Genomic DNA, 19,568 nt, shown 5'->3' with positions numbered 1-19,568 from the left:
CATAAGGACTTCCCACTGCACAGTGGCGGACATCCCATAGCCTTTCCGTGCAGACTTTCCGCAATAAAAAATTCACAAATTCACCAAATTAAACAATTTACGGAATTAATAAACAATGTACGATATTAAAATTTCGGCACGAATACGGAGAAAATGCAACTAGTTTATTTTAAAAAAAGTACATAATTATTAAAAAAAAAAACTTAACCAACAAAAAAATAAACTACCCCAAGCTTCGACAAATTGGCCCCCTGTCTCATTCCCCGTCATCAAACTCATCCTCCCCGTCGCCGGTGGTGCTGTCAACGTCGGACAGGGGTGGCAGCCTCAGATTTCTCCTCATAGTGTCGATCTCATCCTTCAACATCCGCTTGTTCATGGGATCCGTCGCTGCATGTCACTTCTCCGTTGTTTCGATCATGAACTGCGTCAGCTGCAGTTCGGCGAGATTGGTCAGCTGGGGAGTGATCTGCGAAGGAGCTTCCGAGTGGACCTCTTGCGAGGCGCTAGAACTTTCCCTAGCCATCCGCAGCGTGGCCTTTTGCCCAATCGGGCGACGGCGGCGGGAAGACGATTGAGGTGTCGGGAACTCTGCCTCGGCTTCGGGGAGTTCGTGGGAACCGGCACTGCTGCTATACTCGCCAGAGGCGTTGATCTTCGTCCGCTTAGGCCACCCAGCTTCAACACCCGCCATATACTTAGGGGAATTCTCCACCTTAAGATAAACCTCCCAATATTTGAACTCCCCGAACCCCTTCTCACAGTCGGAGAACTGCTGGTGGGACAAAAGCTTCACATCTTCGGAGGTCATGCCACTGGTTGCCGACCGGATGTTCTTTTGGTAGAGGCCGACAAATCGGCTGAGTTGCTTCTTCAGCCGCTCCCACTGTTTCCGGCATTGCTCTGCATCGTGAGGCTTCCCGTCGGCCGGTTTCCATTCGAGGTAGTTTTGGCTAATGCGGTACCACATTTTGTCGATGACCTGTTTGGACGAGACGTATGGATCTTCGACTACACTGATCCATGCCTTTGCCAGCGCGACGCACTCCTGAATGCTCCAGACGATCCTCTTTCTCTTGCCGCCTTCCTCCTCCCCCGCCCCACCATCGGTCGCTGCACGCGAGCTAGTGGCCTTGCTCTTCCCCGCCCTTCGCGTCCTCGCCGGTCGCTGCTGGCTGCGTGGCTGGCGACGTCCGCGGAGATATCCCCAAATCCTCAAAAGAGAACAACTCGGAGTCCGGGAACTGAGTCTCCAGGGCAGTACGAGTCTCCAGCGAAGTACGGATGGGAGAATCACTGCACAATAAATCCATATAGGAACGATAGACATTGTCCCCATGTGGTTGAGGGACACCCTGCCTGCTCCCTCCCGCAGCGACAGTGGATCCATGTTGCAGCGGGGCATCATCCTCCCCGGTTGCATTTGGGGCATCATCCCCGGCGTTTGTTGCATTTGGGGCATCATCCCCGACATCTGTTGCATATGGGGCATCTGTTGCATCTGGGGCATCATCATCCCGGACATATTGTAGTACCCGGGCATTATCCCGGGCATATTGTAGTACCCAGGCATCATCCCCCCCATTTGGGGTTGCCGCATCATTGTCGACATTCCGGGCATCATCCCGGACATCGGTGCACTTCCGCTGGCATTTCCCCAAACTCGAGATGGAATACACGGCGAGGGAATATTCTGCGTTCGTGACTCACTAGTGACGGGGGAATCACTATCGTAATGCGACATATTTCGTCAGAAGAAATGAATATAGAGAGAGATAGAAACTTGTTAACCTTGTGGTGCGAATGAAATGAAGTTTAACGAGTCGTATATATAGAGTTTGAAAAGAAAAATTAAAATTAAATTCGTATCGGACGTCCGTCGGGGAAGTCCGTCCGCATGCCACAACGGCAGACGTCCCATAGCCGTCGCGACGTACGTCGCGCTAGCACCGCGGAACTCCCGTGTCCACACCGGACGTCCGTATCCGTCCCTTCCTCGCCCAATGGCGGACGTCCACGACAGACGTCGGGCACGCCGGTCCGACGCCTGGCGGACGTCCGCTGCTGCTGATGCTCTAATAGGATGTAGAATGCAGCATAGTGGGAGAAATTTGAATTTTGCCTTTTTTCCACAAGTGTTTAAAACTGATGGTCCCGATTTTTTTTTTTTTGCATTGTTTTCATTTAAATCAAAATTATTGGGCTTACACATGACATGACGTATTATTATCTACACATACTACATTGCTCTAAGTATCTAATACATTAATACCTTCAACTAAAGAAGAAGTGGTATGCATTTCGATTAAAAAGAGCTTTAAATTTGTGAATTTCAAAAATGTTAAGAAGAATACAAAATTCATGTAATTTAAATATTAGAAAATGACAAAAAATGAAAAAACCAAAAAATGAAGTTCTTATACTCCCTTCGTTTATGAAAAGTATGAACATTTGATTTGGCACGGATTTTTAATACATAATTGATAAAGTAAGAGAGAGATAAATAGAAAAAAGTTTTAAAGTATTGTTAATAGAGAATAAATCCCACTTTTTCAGAAAAAAAAAAAGAAATTTTCAAATTAGAATATTTATATTTTTGATGGACGAACTAAAAAGGAAAAAAGTTCTAACAGTAGAAAAGATTTTGTCGCGATTATTGACATTGATTTTCCTCACCATTATATTTTTCTCCCAAACACAAAGTACATAAGAGGGCTAAAGCCCACAAACAGAACCCAACCCAATCCGTTCTCACAGGCCCAAATTCCACACTCTAAATGGCTTAGGGTTTATTCAAATCTAGTTGTATTAAACACATCTCTGCAAAAGTTTCCGACTTCTTCAGCCGCGTAGCTTCTGACAATGGTGCACGTTAGTTTTTACCGCAACTGTAAGCTTCTCTCTGTCATTTGTTATTTACAATTTCTCATGTATTCGAATTCGCATCATATGTGATTTCCGTCGTTTTTTATGAGGTAAATTGGGCGCCGATAAGCTCTATTAGCTCTATAAGGCCATTTTCTACAGTTTCTTATGTGTTTGAATTTTGTCCACCAATTTGTAGATTTTGAGTTCTGGATCGAGCTCAAATTGTTTCTTATGATCGATATGGTTAATTATGTGCATTCTACATTAGTTTATGTTATGCTGTTTAAATTAAGGATTATTCGAGATATTCAAGTTTGGTTTTGTGTAAATGTTGCACATTTTAGATAAGAATTCTTCTATTTGTTTGATCTCTATGTGTAGTTCTTGTATTTCATTTTGTTGTGATTCTTAATTAAACAGTAGAAATCTGTCATAGAAGTTTATTTATGGCCAATTTTGTTGTAGATGGTAAGACATTTAAGAAGCCTCGCCGGCCTTATGAGAAGGAGCGATTGGATGCGGAGCTCAAGCTTGTTGGAGAGTATGGGCTCAGGTGCAAGAGGGAGCTTTGGAGGGTGCAATATGCTCTGAGTCGCATCCGAAACAATGCTAGGAACCTTCTCACCCTTGATGAGAAGGATCCCCGGCGTATCTTTGAAGGTGAGGCCCTTCTTCGCAGGATGAACAGGTATGGGCTTTTGGATGAAAGCCAAAACAAGCTTGATTACGTGCTGTCCCTCACTGTGGAGAACTTTCTCGAACGCCGCCTTCAGACTCTTGTGTTCAAGGCTGGAATGGCCAAGTCGATTCATCACGCCCGTGTGCTCATCAGACAGAGGCATATTAGGTATGTATTTTGTAGCTGAATAGTAGTACAATCTTATAGTTTGATTGATTTTCATTCAAAAGTGGTAAATCTATATTTTTTTGAAAGATATACAGCTTCTTTTGTATATAGAGTCAATCCTTCTCATGCTTGAGCATCTTCTTGGTACTCTTGATTTGTATTAAATGTTTCAACTGGCTTGCATGCATATATATGTTATCCGATCTTATATCATGTGTCGATCTAGTGTGCCTTAGTTGTCGGGAGTTTGAGTCACTCCATGTGTAAATCGGGAACCATTAGTGGTCATCTTTTTTTGAAAATATACCATGTCTTCTGGTCTATTCATCATTCACTTGCTGTTTAGTGAAGACATATAAATTCAACTTTAACCCATATTTTACCTTGTAATGTTATTATCCATGCCGATCTTTCTCTGGCGTGCTTACTGGAACATGTACATTGGATGCCTAGAAGGTTGCTCTATAGGGGTCCGTTTTTTGCTGATTTTAGTTCTTTTCCCTAGCCGTTGTATCTTTTGGTATATTGAATACACAGGTCGTAATTGTTCATATTCTCACTTCTGTAATTTATCAGGGTGGGAAGACAAGTTGTTAACGTGGCGTCCTTTCTCGTGAGAGTCGATTCACAGAAACATATTGACTTCTCACTGACTAGTCCCTTTGGTGGTGGTCGTGCTGGTAGAGTCAAGCGAAAGAATCAGAAAGCCGCAGCCAAGAAAGCTGGTGGTGGTGGTGATGAAGAAGATGATGAAGAATAAGCGTATTGTTTGTAACTTTTCATTGCTCTTTATGAATGAATACCTCTTGTTTTCTTTTTGATGCTCTGTTTGTCACTTCTTTTCTTAGTATGAGATTTTAGCAAACGTTTTTGTTGTTTAAGTTGCAAGAATGAAATTGAACATGAACATGATATTTCCAGCTCTTGTATGCTATTAATATCAATATCAGTTACATCATGATAAAAGAGTGGGTAATATACATTCTTTGTGTTATCTGCACGGATCATGTTTTGCTAATAAGTTATTTTTAGCATTTAGATACCCATAAATTTACTATATGAAACACAATATTGAGACGGACAGTATGGAGTTTATGTAAATGAGACAAAGGACACAAACACAATGTTTGACGGTAACCTTTTGATTTAGTGCCTATTTGTGCTGTGTTATATTTTGCCAGACATAGCTAGAGAATTACTGGGATGCATGTTGAATTTAAGAATTAATAAATAATAGCATCTAAATTAATTTGATAGTAATTGCTTTAAAGAATTTTCATAATCTTACATATCGTGATAAATACAGTAGGTTGTTAATCTATCCTCATAAAATTAATACTCCTATAAACAAATTTTAAGTTGTCAAGTGTTTAACCCAATTTTATTATAGTAAAAACTAGATACAAAAATATAGATTAATGGAGTATGTATTGTTATCACATTGTTGCATATAAACTAGAGTTACAATTTCATAACTTATTTAATTTATCTGTGGGGATTTGGGTAGCTTACAGTATAACATGTGGATATATCAATGATATATACGGTAGGTATAGTTTTATCAAACTTGTCACTACAAATTAAACAAGAAGATACGATAGTATAAATACTACTGAACAGAATGTAATGAGTCAAGATGGCCGAGCGGTCTAAGGCGCCAGTTTCAGGTACTGGTCCGAAAGGGCGTGGGTTCAAATCCCACTCTTGACATATTTTATTTTATTTTATTTATTTCACTATTTGACTAAATTTTCTTATCAAATTGTCTTCTTATTCTCTCTTAAAATTTATTTCGCTCTTCCCTCTTTTTCTCTCAGCATCCACAATGGATGCCCTAGTGCATGCCCCAGTGAGAGCCCTAGTGGTTGCCACGTCAGCATGCCCCATCTTTCTGCAATGGTGGAGCCCTAGTGCATGCCCTATCTATTATCCATTTCTCATTTCAATTTTAATTTTAATTTTTTTTATGTTTACCAATTATAAATAGCAAAATTAGACTTCTAAATTAAAGAACTAGCAAAAAACATACATTACTTAATTTTTTTTTTTAAAGTTACAATAAAGAGGTACAATTTCAACGACCACTACGTGTCCAAACTTCTTCAATCATGTTGTTCATGAGATCAATATGAGCTTGTTGGTTGCGCATGCTCTCTTGAGCTTGTAATCTCTCGCTGAGTCCATAGGGTAAACCTCGAACGACCGGCGGGGCTGCATGACCTGCGCTCGGAGCGGCTTCATCGTCGGACCACTGGCTAGCTGCACGACCTTCATCGTGAATAATCATGTTGTGCAAGATGATGCACGCGTACATGACATTGGCGATATGATGCCTGTACCAGGAACGAGCCGGGCCTTTCACTATTCCCCAACGCGCTTGAAGCACACCGAATCCTCGCTCCACGTCCTTCCGTGCAGCCTCCTGCTTTGCCGCAAAAAACTCTCTCCTCGCACCCGTTGGACAGGAGATCGTCTTCAAGAAAACTGGCCATCTCGGGTAAATGCCGTCGGCTAAGTAGTACCCCATATGATGTTGTCGTCCGTTGGCAGTGAAGCTGATAACCGGACCGTTGCCATTGCATTGCTCGGTGAAGAGACTGGACGAGTTCAGCACATTGATGTCGTTGTTGGACCCCGCCACGCCAAAGTGAGCATGCCAAATCCAAAGACTGTGGTCAACGATTGCTTCAAGGATCATCGTCGGGTGGGTACCCTTATACCCACTGGTGAATTGGCCTCTCCACGCTGCAGGACAATTCTTCCACTCCCAGTGCATACAATCAATACTCCCTAACATTCCAGGAAAGCCGTGCACCGTATCGTGCATCCGCAGCAGGTCCTGGCAGTCTTGGGCATTCGGCTTGCGCAAATATGTGGCGCCGAAGGCGTCAATAACGCCCGCACAAAAATTTACCAGACACTCCCGGCCAGTTGTATCCCCGACGTGAAGATACTCGTCGAACATGTCCGCCGTAGTGCCGTATGCCAACTGACGAAGCGCAACAGTGCACTTCGTCAGCGGGGATGGACCCTTTCTATGGGCCGCATCTTCCCGCCACTGGAAGTACTCGTCGCGCGCCTCCAACGCGTGAACAATCTGGAGAAACAACTCTCGCCGCATCCTAAACCGTCGGCGAAAAACCGGCGCGCCCCACCGGGGATGTTCGGCGAAGTAGTCCTCGAACAGACGTTGATGAGCTAGGACATGCTCTCGACGGACGGATGTCCGTCGGCGGATGGGCCTCGGGACCTGCTCTTGGGCCTGCTGTTCGGCTTGCTCTTGCTCATGTATTGCACGAATACCGGCGAGAATCTGGTTCCCGAAAGCAAACATTGCGCGTTCCATAGACCGACCAATATCTTCCCCGGGAAACATTTTGGAAAAGTGAGTGAAAGAGATATTGCAATGGAGAGAGAGTTGAGAGAGATGTGTGAGAGTTGTGTGAAAAATGAGTGAAATTAAGGTATATTTATAGAATTGAAAAAGAAAAAAATAAAAATAAAAATAAAAATAAAAAACGCGTGATCGGGCGTGCCTCTGCAATGGGCGCCCGATCTCACGCCCGATCGATCGGGCTCGGGATCGGTCGCGACCGAACTATCGGTCGCGCTCGGGCGTGACCGAGGGCTGCAATGGATGCCCGACCACGCCCGAGCCCGATCTCGGCCGATCGGGCGCGCGATCGGGCATCCATTGTGGATGCTCTAAATACATCTCGGATTTATAGTAATTAAAGTTTCAAATTAACAACCTGACCATAACACAACCTCATAAATGTGTTTAGCATTGTATGTCCGCAATAACTTGAAACATACATTGGTACCAAAAAGAGTTCGCTCACTTTAAGACGACGAATATGTCTTAGACTAGGAAAGCATATCTACAACTACAAAGTCATATAAGTAGATTTAATACTTTGAGTACTTTTTAATTAAAATTCAAAATTTGATTATCATTAATAAAACTCTCGAGAGACAATGTCAAGTCAAATCAAATCTATTACCGCCCATGAGATAAAGATCAGTATAGATGGATAAGATAAAGCAAAATATGCGCGAATAAAGTTAAGTATGAGATAGTGAAGTTACGAGATTAAATTAAAGTGTTAAACAGGAACAATTAATCTCAAATCCGGATGTCAATCATTTTCTGGCCTCAACAAGCAGCAGTAATATAGTACTCTAAAATGTCCTAAAAGTTAGAAAAAAACAAATGCCTCAATTAGATTAATATAACTACCTGATTTCAGACAAAGCAAGTGAAAAAGTAATGTTACTTGTTCATTTGATAATAGCGATAATGAAGAATGCATGCACCGATTTAGATAAATGGCGGTACTAGTAATTAAACAAATACTAGTACTACTCTAAATCCCCCATAAATTTGATCTATGCTACTCATAGGGAGGACTAATAGACAATCAAAACAAGGATTAGCGAATAATCTAATTAAGAAGCAGAATTAGAAATTAAACTAGTAAGAAATTGCAACCCAAATTCCGATTGTATCTTTTCTCAACTATCTAAAACCTCTTTGCTGTCGGCGGCGGTCGGCGGCGGAAGATCTTTCTTAGCGAGAGTGTTCTTGTTGTTGTGCATCCACACTCTGAAAACCCCTTTCTCCAATCCAATTTCGCCGCAGAATTCGCCAATCAAATCTTCATCCTTCTTCTGCATTTTCCACCCCAATCTCTCCGCGAATTCCAGCATCTTCTCCTTCTGATTCCGCGTAAACCTCGTGCGGAACCTCTTCCGCCCGCCGGAGCTCATCACCGCCGCCGAAGTCAGCGCCAGCAGCATGTGCGCCGGCGCCGACGGGTAGTACGAGGAGGAGATCGGCGGCGGCGACGGCGAGTTATCGGGGCTCAGGCGGTGGCGGTACTCGAGCGCCGGCTCCTCGCGGCGGTGGAAATTGCGGTGGCAGGCGCAGGCGGCGCATTTGAGCGAGGCGGGATCGGCGGGGTTGGAGAGCGGGGAGGGCATGAACTCGCCGCAGCCGTCGACGGCGTGGCCCCCGACGCCGGCGGCGTGATTCCTGAGGCACTCCTTGTACGCCACCACGACGGGGTGGCCGAGGTGGAGGCGCTTCATGGCGCCGTTGCAGGGTTGGAATCGGGTTGGGGTTTCGGGTTCAGCATCGGGGGTTTGGCTTAGCTCCATTGCACCTCAAACTACATCAACTACTATTACACTCATTTTAAACTAAAAGGATGAGGGTCTATTATTTTTTTCTCCTTTTTTTTTTTTTTTTTTTTTTTTTTTTTTTTTTTTTTTTTTTTTATTATTCCTTTTTAAGAGATTGGATTAGAAATGGAGTTAGGGTTTGAGGAGAGAGAAAACAAGAGTGTGATTGGTTTTTTGTTCGAGTATGATGATGATACAAATCTTGATTTGGTGGAGATGCGTGTTGACCGCTTATTTTTGTTTCTCTTTAACCATAGTTAATTTTGTGTATGTGGATCATTATTTTCTGTCTGGGTTTAATATGATCTATTTCCATGTAAATTCTAACCATAGTTCACTGTCTAATTTATCGCACATAACGTAATAGGAAATGTGGTCATTTTGGATTTTAGTGATCTTTTTGGGATTTTACAGCCAATATTGAATTCAATAATTTATGCCTGTGGAATACAGTGTGTACAGTACCTGGTAATAGAGCCCACTCACAGGTAAAACTCATTTCCCTGATTTTTCCTTTTATGTAAATATTTTATAGAAATTGAATTAAGTGCTAAACAATGGCTGTTTTCATGTGAAATTAGGCCAATCTAACTCGCTTTGAATCGGCTTTGTAATTATAACATTACACTCCATCTATCAGTTTATATTTTGTGGAATTGTTAGTCGTGCTTCAAATCGCAACAGTTAGTTACCCTAAAAATAAAATTGAAGGTGTGAGAAAAGAAACAAGAGTAAGTAATAGTAGTAGTATGGGTAATGGGTATATAATAAATGAGAGAAATTTGTAGTTGCGTGAGAGTTAAGTATACTTACCAAATCGATGTCAATGCAAGTAGAGCAGAAAGGGGCAGACTTTGAGCATTTACTGAAACCACCTTAATTTATCAAAGTCTTTGTCTCGCATTCACCCTCCTAGTTACACTCTTGTTTTCTTTTGTTTAACATGAGAAATCATTATTTGAAAAACTATATACCTTACCCATCTTTCTTTCAAATTGCTTCTGGATTTTGTCTCCCGAATAATGTTTATTCTTTTACGTATGCTACTATTATCTTTTGAATTGTTAGTTTGAACTCCATTATTATGGAATAATAGGTTCCTTGTTGATAATGCGAAAGAAATCCCCCTAATAAATGTCAAAAAAAGAAAATAAAATATTTCATCCATTCCTTATTAATTGAATCATTTTTCTATTTCAAAATGTTCCAAGATAATTGAATATTTCATCCATAGGGTGCACTATGGTGCCACCATATATAGGATAACACCATATCACCAATATAGTCCGTTAGATCTTATTTATGGACGCCTAGGATTAAGTTTCGTGAACAGAACACGGATTGCAGTCGTGGTAAACTGCAATATTCAATGAATAACACTGCAATCTGGTAACGTAAAATTAGAAATTTCCTATTTTACCCCTCTGTGTTTTTACACGTGGCAGCATGACAAGCATACGATTTTCAGATCCAATGACCTAAAATGATGGTATGGTGTTACAATAAAGAGGGTTATCATCTTAGTACATCCCTTTCATCCATTCCTTATTAATTGAATCATTTATATTTTCGGTAATGAAACTAACATTAAATTACCAAATTGTTCTTGAGAAATTTAAAAATAGCACATAAGCATATACTTCCTCTGTCCCACCATAAGCGAGACACTTCTTCTTATTGGATCAACTTGGTTCTTGTTTTGCAGACGTTATTTCTTTGCTCTTCTTCTTGTTGTAGTTGGTCTGTTGTTGTTCTATTATTGATCTGCACTCTACCTCACCACTACTTGGTGGTTTGAGATTTTTAGATTATAAAAAAACAAAAAAACAACTAGAGCAAAAGTAAAAATAAGAGAATGAACAATGTAGATAAGAATTATTCTTTCTCTTACTTTACTCTATCCATTTTAACTACTACTCCCTCCGTCCGCGAATAAGAGTCCTGTTTTTCCATTTTAGTCCGTCCGCGAATAAGAGTCCCGGTTCACTTTTACCATAAATGGTAATAAGGTCCCACCTTCCACTAACCTATTCCACTCACATTTCATTTAAAACTAATATATACAAGTGAGACCCCTATTCCACTAACTTTTTTCCACTCACTTTTCTTAACATTTCTTAAAACTCGTGCCGCCCATGAATGAGACTCTTAATGGTGGACGAATGGAGTATTAAATATCATTTTCTCAATATGACTATTTAAAAGAAACGTTTCGTTACGGTGGAACAGAGGAAGTATGATATTTCCTGGTGATTAATTTGAGTGGTCCAAATAAATTGATTTTGAGTTTTTATTTATATCGACTACTTTAAAGCAACCAACGTTAATTGTATTTATAATTTGTTTGGGAATTTCTGAGCAGTCCTTCATCATTTATATGGTACATCACCACTATCGCCAGGTATCCAGTAATTATAAATGCGTAATATCATGAACTACCAAACTACTAGTAGCATTGATAATTCACGACTTAAGTCAAATGACAAATAAAACTCTATATTTAAATAACTGGCATTAATTTTACGAGCCATTTTAGTTTGATCAGTACGTGAATGCATATGTGCATAAAAAATTAAGGATAACTATATGCAAAATAAAATGAAGAATGATACCTACTATGAGATATTTCTGGAGTATAAAATGCTTAATTTGAAATCCAAGTGGGCATAATTTCAACATAAGAAAACGAAGACACGTTAGCAAGTTCCTCTGCAAAAATAAAAAATAAAAAAGACCACACTATTACAAACAAAGATACTCTTAAATGGCAAGTTCTCTTCGATGATGATGTACATTGTACATGATCCCTCCTTTTGCAGGGAGAATTATACACTGAAATAATGAAGTTTATGCCTTAATTTACATGTCAATCAAATCAATTTGCTTTTCTCTCCACAAATCTATTGATATTTGTTATATGTTTAACCACTTCCTCTCAAGTCAAGTTACGATATCTCCAATACCGAACTTGCTACAACGGTTCGAAGCTTTTCGAATTAACTACTTTTGTCAAGATATCTGCAAATTGATTCTCCGATCAGATGAGAGGAAGTTCTACAATACCACCCTCAATATATTCTTTCATAAAATGTTGATCAATTTTCACATATTTGGTTCTGTTATATTGAACTAGGAGTTGGGGCAATGTTGACGGTTGCTTTGTTGTCCCAAAATAATTGGACTTTTTCGTACATGGGAAGCCCAATTTCTGTTAATAACCCTCTTAGCTATAGAACTTCGGTGAAGTAACTTTTAACTCCTCGAAACTCAGCCTCAATACTAAATAGAGCCACTATATATCTTTTATTTTTTGCTTCTCAACATGACTAAATTTCCTTTGAAGTAACTCGGTGTAGATTTCCTATCGATTGAGTTACTTTCTCAATCAACATCGTTGTAGCCAAATATCTCTAAGTCTTCGTTTCTTTCAAGTAAGATTCAATATCCCATAGTGCTTTTCAAAATCGAACAATCCTTAGTTCAACATCCATATATTTCCTCATATGGTTTATGCATGAATGGACTTACTACCTCGACGACATAAACTATCTTTGGCCCTGGTGTAAGAGAGCTAGATCAATATATTTCCCAACTAAGCGTTGGTATCTCTCACGATATATTGGTTTTGCTCCTTCTACAATTCTTAGTCCATGATTTACTACAATTGGAGTGTAAACAAATTTACAGTCCAAAAGCCTGTTTTAGCTAAAAGATCAAATATTTTTTTGGCGCAAGATAACTCTCTCATTTAATCTTAAAACTTCAATCCTAAGAAAATACTTCAAGGCTTTGAGATCTTTCGTCTCGAATTATTGGAATCAATTCTTCTTAGCCATACATATATTTTTAAATGTGTAGGTTGAGCTAAGAAGAAGAGAGTGTTGAGTAGAGCTTTGCAGTATTTCCTGATTATGAGTTTGATCATCTTGGATTTTCAATTGATTATTCGTTTATTGTCAATCCCTTTTATATTCCTTTCTTTTTACTCCACACACTTAGTCGCAGTTTTCGGGTATTGCTATACTTAGCAAATTACGATTATGACACCAGTGTTGAACTAATTTCGTGGAGATTACAAAATCACCCTTTTTGCAACTTTTTAATCTAATTTAGATGCAATTTTGAATCCACTTGGCAAATTCTGGTATTTCCATAAAAAAATCTAACCATCATATTTGGATACATGTTAATGTTATTTTAAATTGAGTTTATTTTTAAGTGATCCCGATATTTATGCTTTTAATGGGAGAATACTTTATTATTCATTTAAAAATTCTACTCACTTTAATTCTTATTGACTCCTTACAAATCAATGTATTTTCGTTATAATTTTACATGTGCTCAAACTGTCAAACGGTTCTGCATGCCAATAATGTTTTTTTTAAGTTTAACTAGTACTACTATTTAAAAATTATACTACTAGGGAGTGATTTTTAGTCCAAACTGCATCTAAGTAAGTAATTTGTACTCCTATTCCGGATTGATTTAAATTGCATGTCGCACACAATGACACAATAGATGCCCATTCCGTTTGATATCACACCACTAAAATAATCATTTGACTAGTCTAGAACCAGCAATCGAACAAATAAATGATAATCATCATAGTCATAGCACGCAGGCACTGAGGCACATGTGATGTAAATTTGCTTTTGCAGGGTTGGGAAGTTCTAATTAATTTTTCATCACCAAATCGATCATATTAAACCATAAAATATAATTAGTTGAGATATGTATAATACCTTTTAGGTGCAGAAACCATTGACTTAATGCATGTCTACCTCCTTCCATCATAATTTTGCACTTTTGTAGATCAACATGACCGCCCCCTCATCGCAGGACCTTTATTAGTAACTCATAAAATCATATTTTTATAAAAATACATTCTACAATTTACAAGAATCATTTCATAACAGATTACTGAGATTGAAAAGCCACATATGACATATCCTTCATATCCAAAAATAAATTTATATCTCAATTTCTTTTCCATGTGATTCGCAGATAGTACTAAACTAAATCGCAATCATGATGGATCACTTTATCATATATAGATTAATTAATTTCATAATACTTTTGATTATATAGAAGAATAAATTATACTCCTAATACTGCCTAAGACTCTTTATCAGATTACGTCGAGTCCAAAGAATCAAATTGGCCTATAATATCTCATAATACTTCAACCACGATTTTAATATTTTTAATTGCATCATGGCTACTAAAATATGCAAGGACGACACATTTTATTCCTCATTCTTGGCTTTACTCTTTAACCGATAAGCCCAAAAATAAGAGAAACATAAAGAAATGAGAAGGAAACTTCCTGCATATTACACATGATGTAGAAAGAGTAATGCACTCGACTTCTATATTAGCTTGAAAATTTAGCCATTAATAAACATGGCTCTGTTAGCTTCCTGTTGGTTGATCGTCGAATCTTTCGTCGTGCCACACGGATTCATCAAGTGGTTCTACTTGAGCTTTTACATTCATCCATCCTTTCTTGTTTTCTGCCAGCTCTTTCTATGGTTCAACGACTTGCTCAAGCTCCTCATCTTCTTGTTTCACCCTTTAGACCTCGTGTTTCCATTTATTGCGAGGGTACTCGTGTTTTTGTTTTCCTACATTAGGCCAATTACCAAAGATGATATCTATTATGATGCTCTTGAACCAGAACATAAATCGTTACACGATTGCCAGGTTTTCGTTTCGTCTAGGAAATCGACACCTACACCAATATCTCGGGTTTTTTACACAAGTGGAAATGAAATAGTTCGTCATAGATGTGTTAAAGATTCATGGTTGAATCAGTACTTGTATTCTGATCATTACAACTATACTATTTCTAATTTCATGTACGACGTTACTAACATGTCCACTGATGTACAACCTGATCAACATGAATGTACAACTCCAATTCCTTCTACTTTCTTGGTTGATGATGAAACTGAAGATTCTGTGATTAGTACTCCTTCTCATGATCCTCTGATTCTTGAGAATATGATTCAAGATGGCTGCGTTTCGCCTCTTTTAACTCTTGATGTCAACGACGAGTCTTCATCACCAGGCGAGGACGTGCTTGTGGATAAGGCCTTTTTGCCATCATATTGTAGCACTGATGCTGAAGATCCATTCCACAATAAGTACATGTCTAGAGTGAGATTCTTCGACGTCCTCTATCACGAAAGACTACATGGAATTAGTAAGTACTAGTATGATTTCTTTATAAATGAACTTTTATTGAATTCTGATTTTGTCATGGCCTAAAATTTCGCGCAGATGCGATCTTGAACGAGCATTTGTGGAATCCTAACATTTTCGACTTCATAGCGCCATTGACTAATTATCCAATGGTGTGGAGTGGAACTGCAAGAAAGAGGGTGCTGAAGAGTTTGGAATTTGATCTTGAAATGATTAATGTGGCTCAATCTTGCCTATTTTGGGAGGCCCTTGATCATCAGTATCACAAAGTTGAGTCTCTTTCACTATCTGAAAACTGTGGCAACATACTATTTCATCATAACATTTCAGGGAAATTTCAAGAGCTTGAGATTCTATTGACAAGATTTGTGGAGAATCAAAGATGTGAATGCCAAAAATCTTCAAGTATTACTAGAAAAAGACTTTCTTTCCAGAGTCTTCTCCGTATCCCTAATGCAGAAGGTAAATATTTCTGCATGACACAAAATTTAGTCCAATTTCTTGATATGGGCAACCTTGGATAATTGGATTAGTGGCAACTTGTGATTTTTTTAATTTTATTTTCCCCTTCTCCATGATTTTCTAACCTGATTCACCACTTGTTATATTGCAGTTTGGTCATGCAGAAATTAATTTTTTATGAATATATATACTATGATCTAGTAGGATTATTTATTTTTGATGTATATACTATGATCCAGTAGGAAATTAAATAATACTACTAGTGATAAAGTAGGTAAGTGATAATGTTACATCAGTTAAATATAAAAATGCATTTGTTAGTTTTACTTAATTGAAGCATATTAAATGGAACCAATTTGACTTGTATATAATCATTTATTATTGTTTTCTTTAATTGTGTGCAAGCATGCTAACTAAGATTCCTGCACAAAATAAAAACATTTTCATGGGAAATGTATGTTTATTTAATCCATAGGATTTGTCCATATGGAGAAAGAAAACAAGATGCTGGGCTGCATAAGGCCAGCTCAATTATTAGAAGCCATTGACAACTGCATCAAAGCTTTTTGGTTATACATCAAAACAGATGATGAAAAGAAGCCATTTTGGAAATATAAGGGTATCTGGAGGGCTCCTCCATCTGTTGAAGATCCTCAGGATTTGGAGCTTTTATACAATGTGCTCAAAGATTTTCATAAGGTTAAGTTCTATTTAGTTGCAAATTTGTCACGACAAAAAAATGAATAAGAAAAAAATCATCACATTTAACCGCCATTAACCTTAACAACAGCAATAATGTTTGTGAATTTGTAATTTTGTGTAGAAAGAGATAATGCTGAGAGGTGTGGAAGGGAAGAGAAAGTGTTGGATGAGAAGGAAAGTGAAAGAAGTGCAAGCAGAAGAGAAGAGAAACATTGTGGTTGGCATGATTGATGTGAAGCTAGTGCAAAGGATGCTTAAAATGCCTTTAATTAATAGGTCTCACCTCAAATGGTGTCAAGACAAGCTTAACAATTTAGATTTTAAGGAAGACACTGTTTTTAGGGGGCCAAACACTCAGCTGTTTCCCTTGCCTTGATTCATCGGATGTATCGATTGTTTTAGCAATTTATATGTATATACACTCTAGGGGAATGTAATCAAATACAAATTATATATATATATATATATATATACCTATATATATATATATAGGGGTGTGTTAGGGTCCTATATATACCTATAGGGATGTATTCAGGTCAGAACGCTAAGTATAAGTAAAACTCAAAACACTTGCAGTCCATTGGATCATATGATCTAATGGTTAGATTAATGCCACGTGTCATCTAATAATGTAGAATTTTAGACTAATAATGTAGCTCGGATGATAATGTAGCATTTTAGTTTAATAATGTAGCATTTTAGTTTAGAAATGTACAGTTTTAGTCTTAAAATGTACATTTCTAGTCTAATAATGTACCTCGCCTAATAATGTAGATTTTTAGTATCATAATGTAACAAATCACAGCCATCCAATCTAATGATCCAAGGGCTGTGATTTGTGCTGTGTTTTACGCTAAGATGCTGTAAGGACCCTAACACACCCCTATACCTATATATATATATATGATCATGATCAATTGAGATTATTTAGGCTAATTGAGAAATGAGATGCAATATCAGCCACTCATTTTTATTAAATGAGTGGTCCAGATTTTGCCACACAATAAATATTATTAGATTAGTTTAATATGAAAGGGTATAATGGTCTTTTCGCGTTTTAATTTAGGGTTCTTCATCATATTCAAGTTGCATTGGCGATTCTGCTGAGAATTTAACAATTCAATACTATCACTGATTGAATCTATTTTAACGATTTATGATTCAATTGATTCACAAAATTAGACTCAGACGATTTCAACGATTTCAACGATATCTGATTTGCGCTTCAATTTTCGAAAAACAGACGAACAGTTTGACGGATTTTCGACGGATTTCTCTGTTGATTTTGAAGTTTTTCGGTCGATTATACCCACTTTTATTCTGTTTTTATCCTTTATTTGTTGATGCCCAGTTAAATTTGTTCCTAATTAGTTTTTTTTTTTTTTTTTTTTTTTTTTCTCATCTTCAGGTTCGATTTCAGTTCATAATCAACAGCTAAGTGTTATTTGATGGATTCTTCATCTTATTCCGAGTCTACGTCGACGAATGGTGGAGGTAGTTTGGTTTGATTTTCATTAACATGAATTTTTTGTGTTATGTTGGTGATTTATGCTCTGTTGACATGATTTGAAAATCTGTTGACATGATTTATGTTACTTGGTAAATATTCTGTGTTGTTGTTATGCTCTTTGTGGACATTCTGTTTCATTAACATTATTTTATTGTGTTATGTTGGTGATTTATGCTCTGTTGACATGATTTATGTGTACTTGTTAAATATTCTGTTGGCATAGTGTGTTTGAATTGGTGTATTCTAATTAAATTGGACATTTTGATCCTGGTATTTTGAAGCATGTTCTGATATTTTGGTTTACATAACTTATATCAATTGTCTAAGAATTTTACAAGAGTGCAGCCACGTCTTTAGATATAACTGTAGGGGTAATTTTCTGATTTATCTGAAGCTACTTTAGAAATCAGCTCAATAATTCTTGACTGAGGAAATAATTGGTGTAGACTGTTTAACCCTTTTTTCTTAATCAGTTGTGAGCTTTCAAGGGAAAAGTATGGGTTATGAGCTCTTTGTTGACATTCTGTTTCATTAACATTATTTTGTTGTGTTATGTTGTTTCATTTATGCTCTGTTGACATGACTTGAAAATCTGTTGACATGATTTATGTTCCTTGGTAAATATTCTGTGTTGTTGCCATGCTCTTTGTTCACTTTCTGTTTCATTAACATTATTTATGTGTATTTGTTAATTATTCTGTTGACATCGTGTGTTTCAATAAGTGTATTCTAATTAAACTGGATATTTTGATCCTTGTAATTTGAAGCTTGTTCTGATATTTTGGCTTACATAACTTATAACAATTGTCTAAGAATTTTACAAGAGTGCAGCCACCTCTTTAGAGATAACTATAGGAGTAATTTTCCTAAGTCTTTTGATTTGCATTGATGTGACTTGAAAATCTGATGACATGATTTATGAATGGTGGAGGTAGTTTGGTTTGATTTTCATTAAGATGATTTTTTTGTGTTATGTTGCTGATTTATGCTCTGTTGACATGATTTATGTTCCTTGGTAAATATTTTGTGTTGTTGTCATGCTCTTTGTTCACTTTCTGTTTCATTAACATTATTTTGTTGTGTTATGTTGGTGATTTATGCTCTGTTGACATGATTTATGTGTACATGTTAATTATTCTGTTGACATCATGTGTTTTAATCGGTGTATTCTAATTAAACTGGACATTTTGATCCTTGTAATTTGAAGCTTATTATGATATTTTGGCTTACATAACTTATAACAATTGTCTAAGAATTTTACAAGAGTGCAGCCACCTTTTTAGAGATAACTAAAGTTGTTATGTTGTTGATTCATTCTCTGTTGACATGACTTGAAAAACTGTTGACATGATTTATGTTCCTTGGTAAATATTCTATGTTGTAGGGTCTGTTATTCCAATTTGCAAGCCTGAGTTGAGGCCTTATGAAGGTCAAAAATTTTATTCTCTTGAGGAAGGAATTTCATTTTATGAAAACTATGCTCAGGAGTGTTGTTTTGATTGTCGAAGATTTGGGAATAGGTCTAGTGGTGGTGTTATTATTTTTCAGTATATTGTTTGCAATAGACAAGGATTTTATACAGTAGATTCATTGGATGTTGATGTTAATGTATCTGAGGATGGTAATGTGTCTGATGATGATGAAGTATCTTCAAAGAAGAGACGTAGACGTGGCACGAAAAGGTGTGGATGTGGAGCGAGAATTAGTTTTAAGTTTTTTTCTGATTTTGGTGATAAGTATTACCTTGTGCATCAGTTTGTTGAGGAACACAATCATACTATGGTTGACAAA

The 19,568-nt window shown here is 37.7% G+C and overlaps 4 protein-coding genes and 1 non-coding gene across 5 annotated transcripts; 3 read left to right on the top strand and 2 right to left on the bottom strand.

The window, feature by feature from the left end:
* Positions 1–2,753: 2,753 nt before the first annotated feature.
* LOC125186245 (40S ribosomal protein S9-2-like) lies at positions 2,754–4,673 on the top strand. Its single transcript, XM_048082599.1, has 3 exons — positions 2,754–2,890; positions 3,334–3,715; positions 4,292–4,673. Exons 1-3 carry the CDS (start codon positions 2,863–2,865, stop codon positions 4,473–4,475), a joined length of 594 nt encoding a protein of 197 aa, XP_047938556.1. The 5' UTR covers positions 2,754–2,862; the 3' UTR covers positions 4,476–4,673.
* A 672-nt stretch (positions 4,674–5,345) lies between these two features.
* Positions 5,346–5,425, top strand: TRNAL-CAG. Its single transcript has one exon. It is a non-coding gene; the product is annotated as a tRNA-Leu (tRNA).
* A 364-nt stretch (positions 5,426–5,789) lies between these two features.
* LOC125189730 (protein ALP1-like) lies at positions 5,790–7,091 on the bottom strand. Its single transcript, XM_048086972.1, has one exon. The coding sequence runs from the start codon at positions 7,089–7,091 to the stop codon at positions 5,790–5,792; it is 1,302 nt and encodes a 433-aa protein (XP_047942929.1).
* Positions 7,092–7,975: 884 nt separating this feature from the next.
* LOC125186709 (zinc-finger homeodomain protein 9-like) lies at positions 7,976–9,077 on the bottom strand. The gene is made up of 2 exons (XM_048083138.1): positions 8,998–9,077; positions 7,976–8,959 (listed from the first exon to the last, which is right to left on the bottom strand). Exon 2 carries the CDS (start codon positions 8,873–8,875, stop codon positions 8,231–8,233), a length of 645 nt encoding a protein of 214 aa, XP_047939095.1. The 5' UTR covers positions 8,876–8,959; positions 8,998–9,077; the 3' UTR covers positions 7,976–8,230.
* Positions 9,078–14,254: 5,177 nt separating this feature from the next.
* On the top strand, positions 14,255–16,722 carry LOC125190701. The gene is made up of 4 exons (XM_048088071.1): positions 14,255–15,104; positions 15,182–15,565; positions 16,041–16,264; positions 16,389–16,722. The coding sequence occupies exons 1-4, from the start codon at positions 14,303–14,305 to the stop codon at positions 16,641–16,643; spliced, it is 1,665 nt and encodes a 554-aa protein (XP_047944028.1). The 5' UTR covers positions 14,255–14,302; the 3' UTR covers positions 16,644–16,722.
* The last annotated feature ends 2,846 nt before the right edge of the window (positions 16,723–19,568 follow it).

The sequence above is a fragment of the Salvia hispanica genome, chromosome 5 (genome assembly GCF_023119035.1).
Source record: "Salvia hispanica cultivar TCC Black 2014 chromosome 5, UniMelb_Shisp_WGS_1.0, whole genome shotgun sequence".
Classification (NCBI taxonomy): domain Eukaryota; kingdom Viridiplantae; phylum Streptophyta; class Magnoliopsida; order Lamiales; family Lamiaceae; genus Salvia; species Salvia hispanica.
Note: the sequence above shows the minus strand (reverse complement) of the source record. Positions and strands in the feature narration are given on the sequence as shown.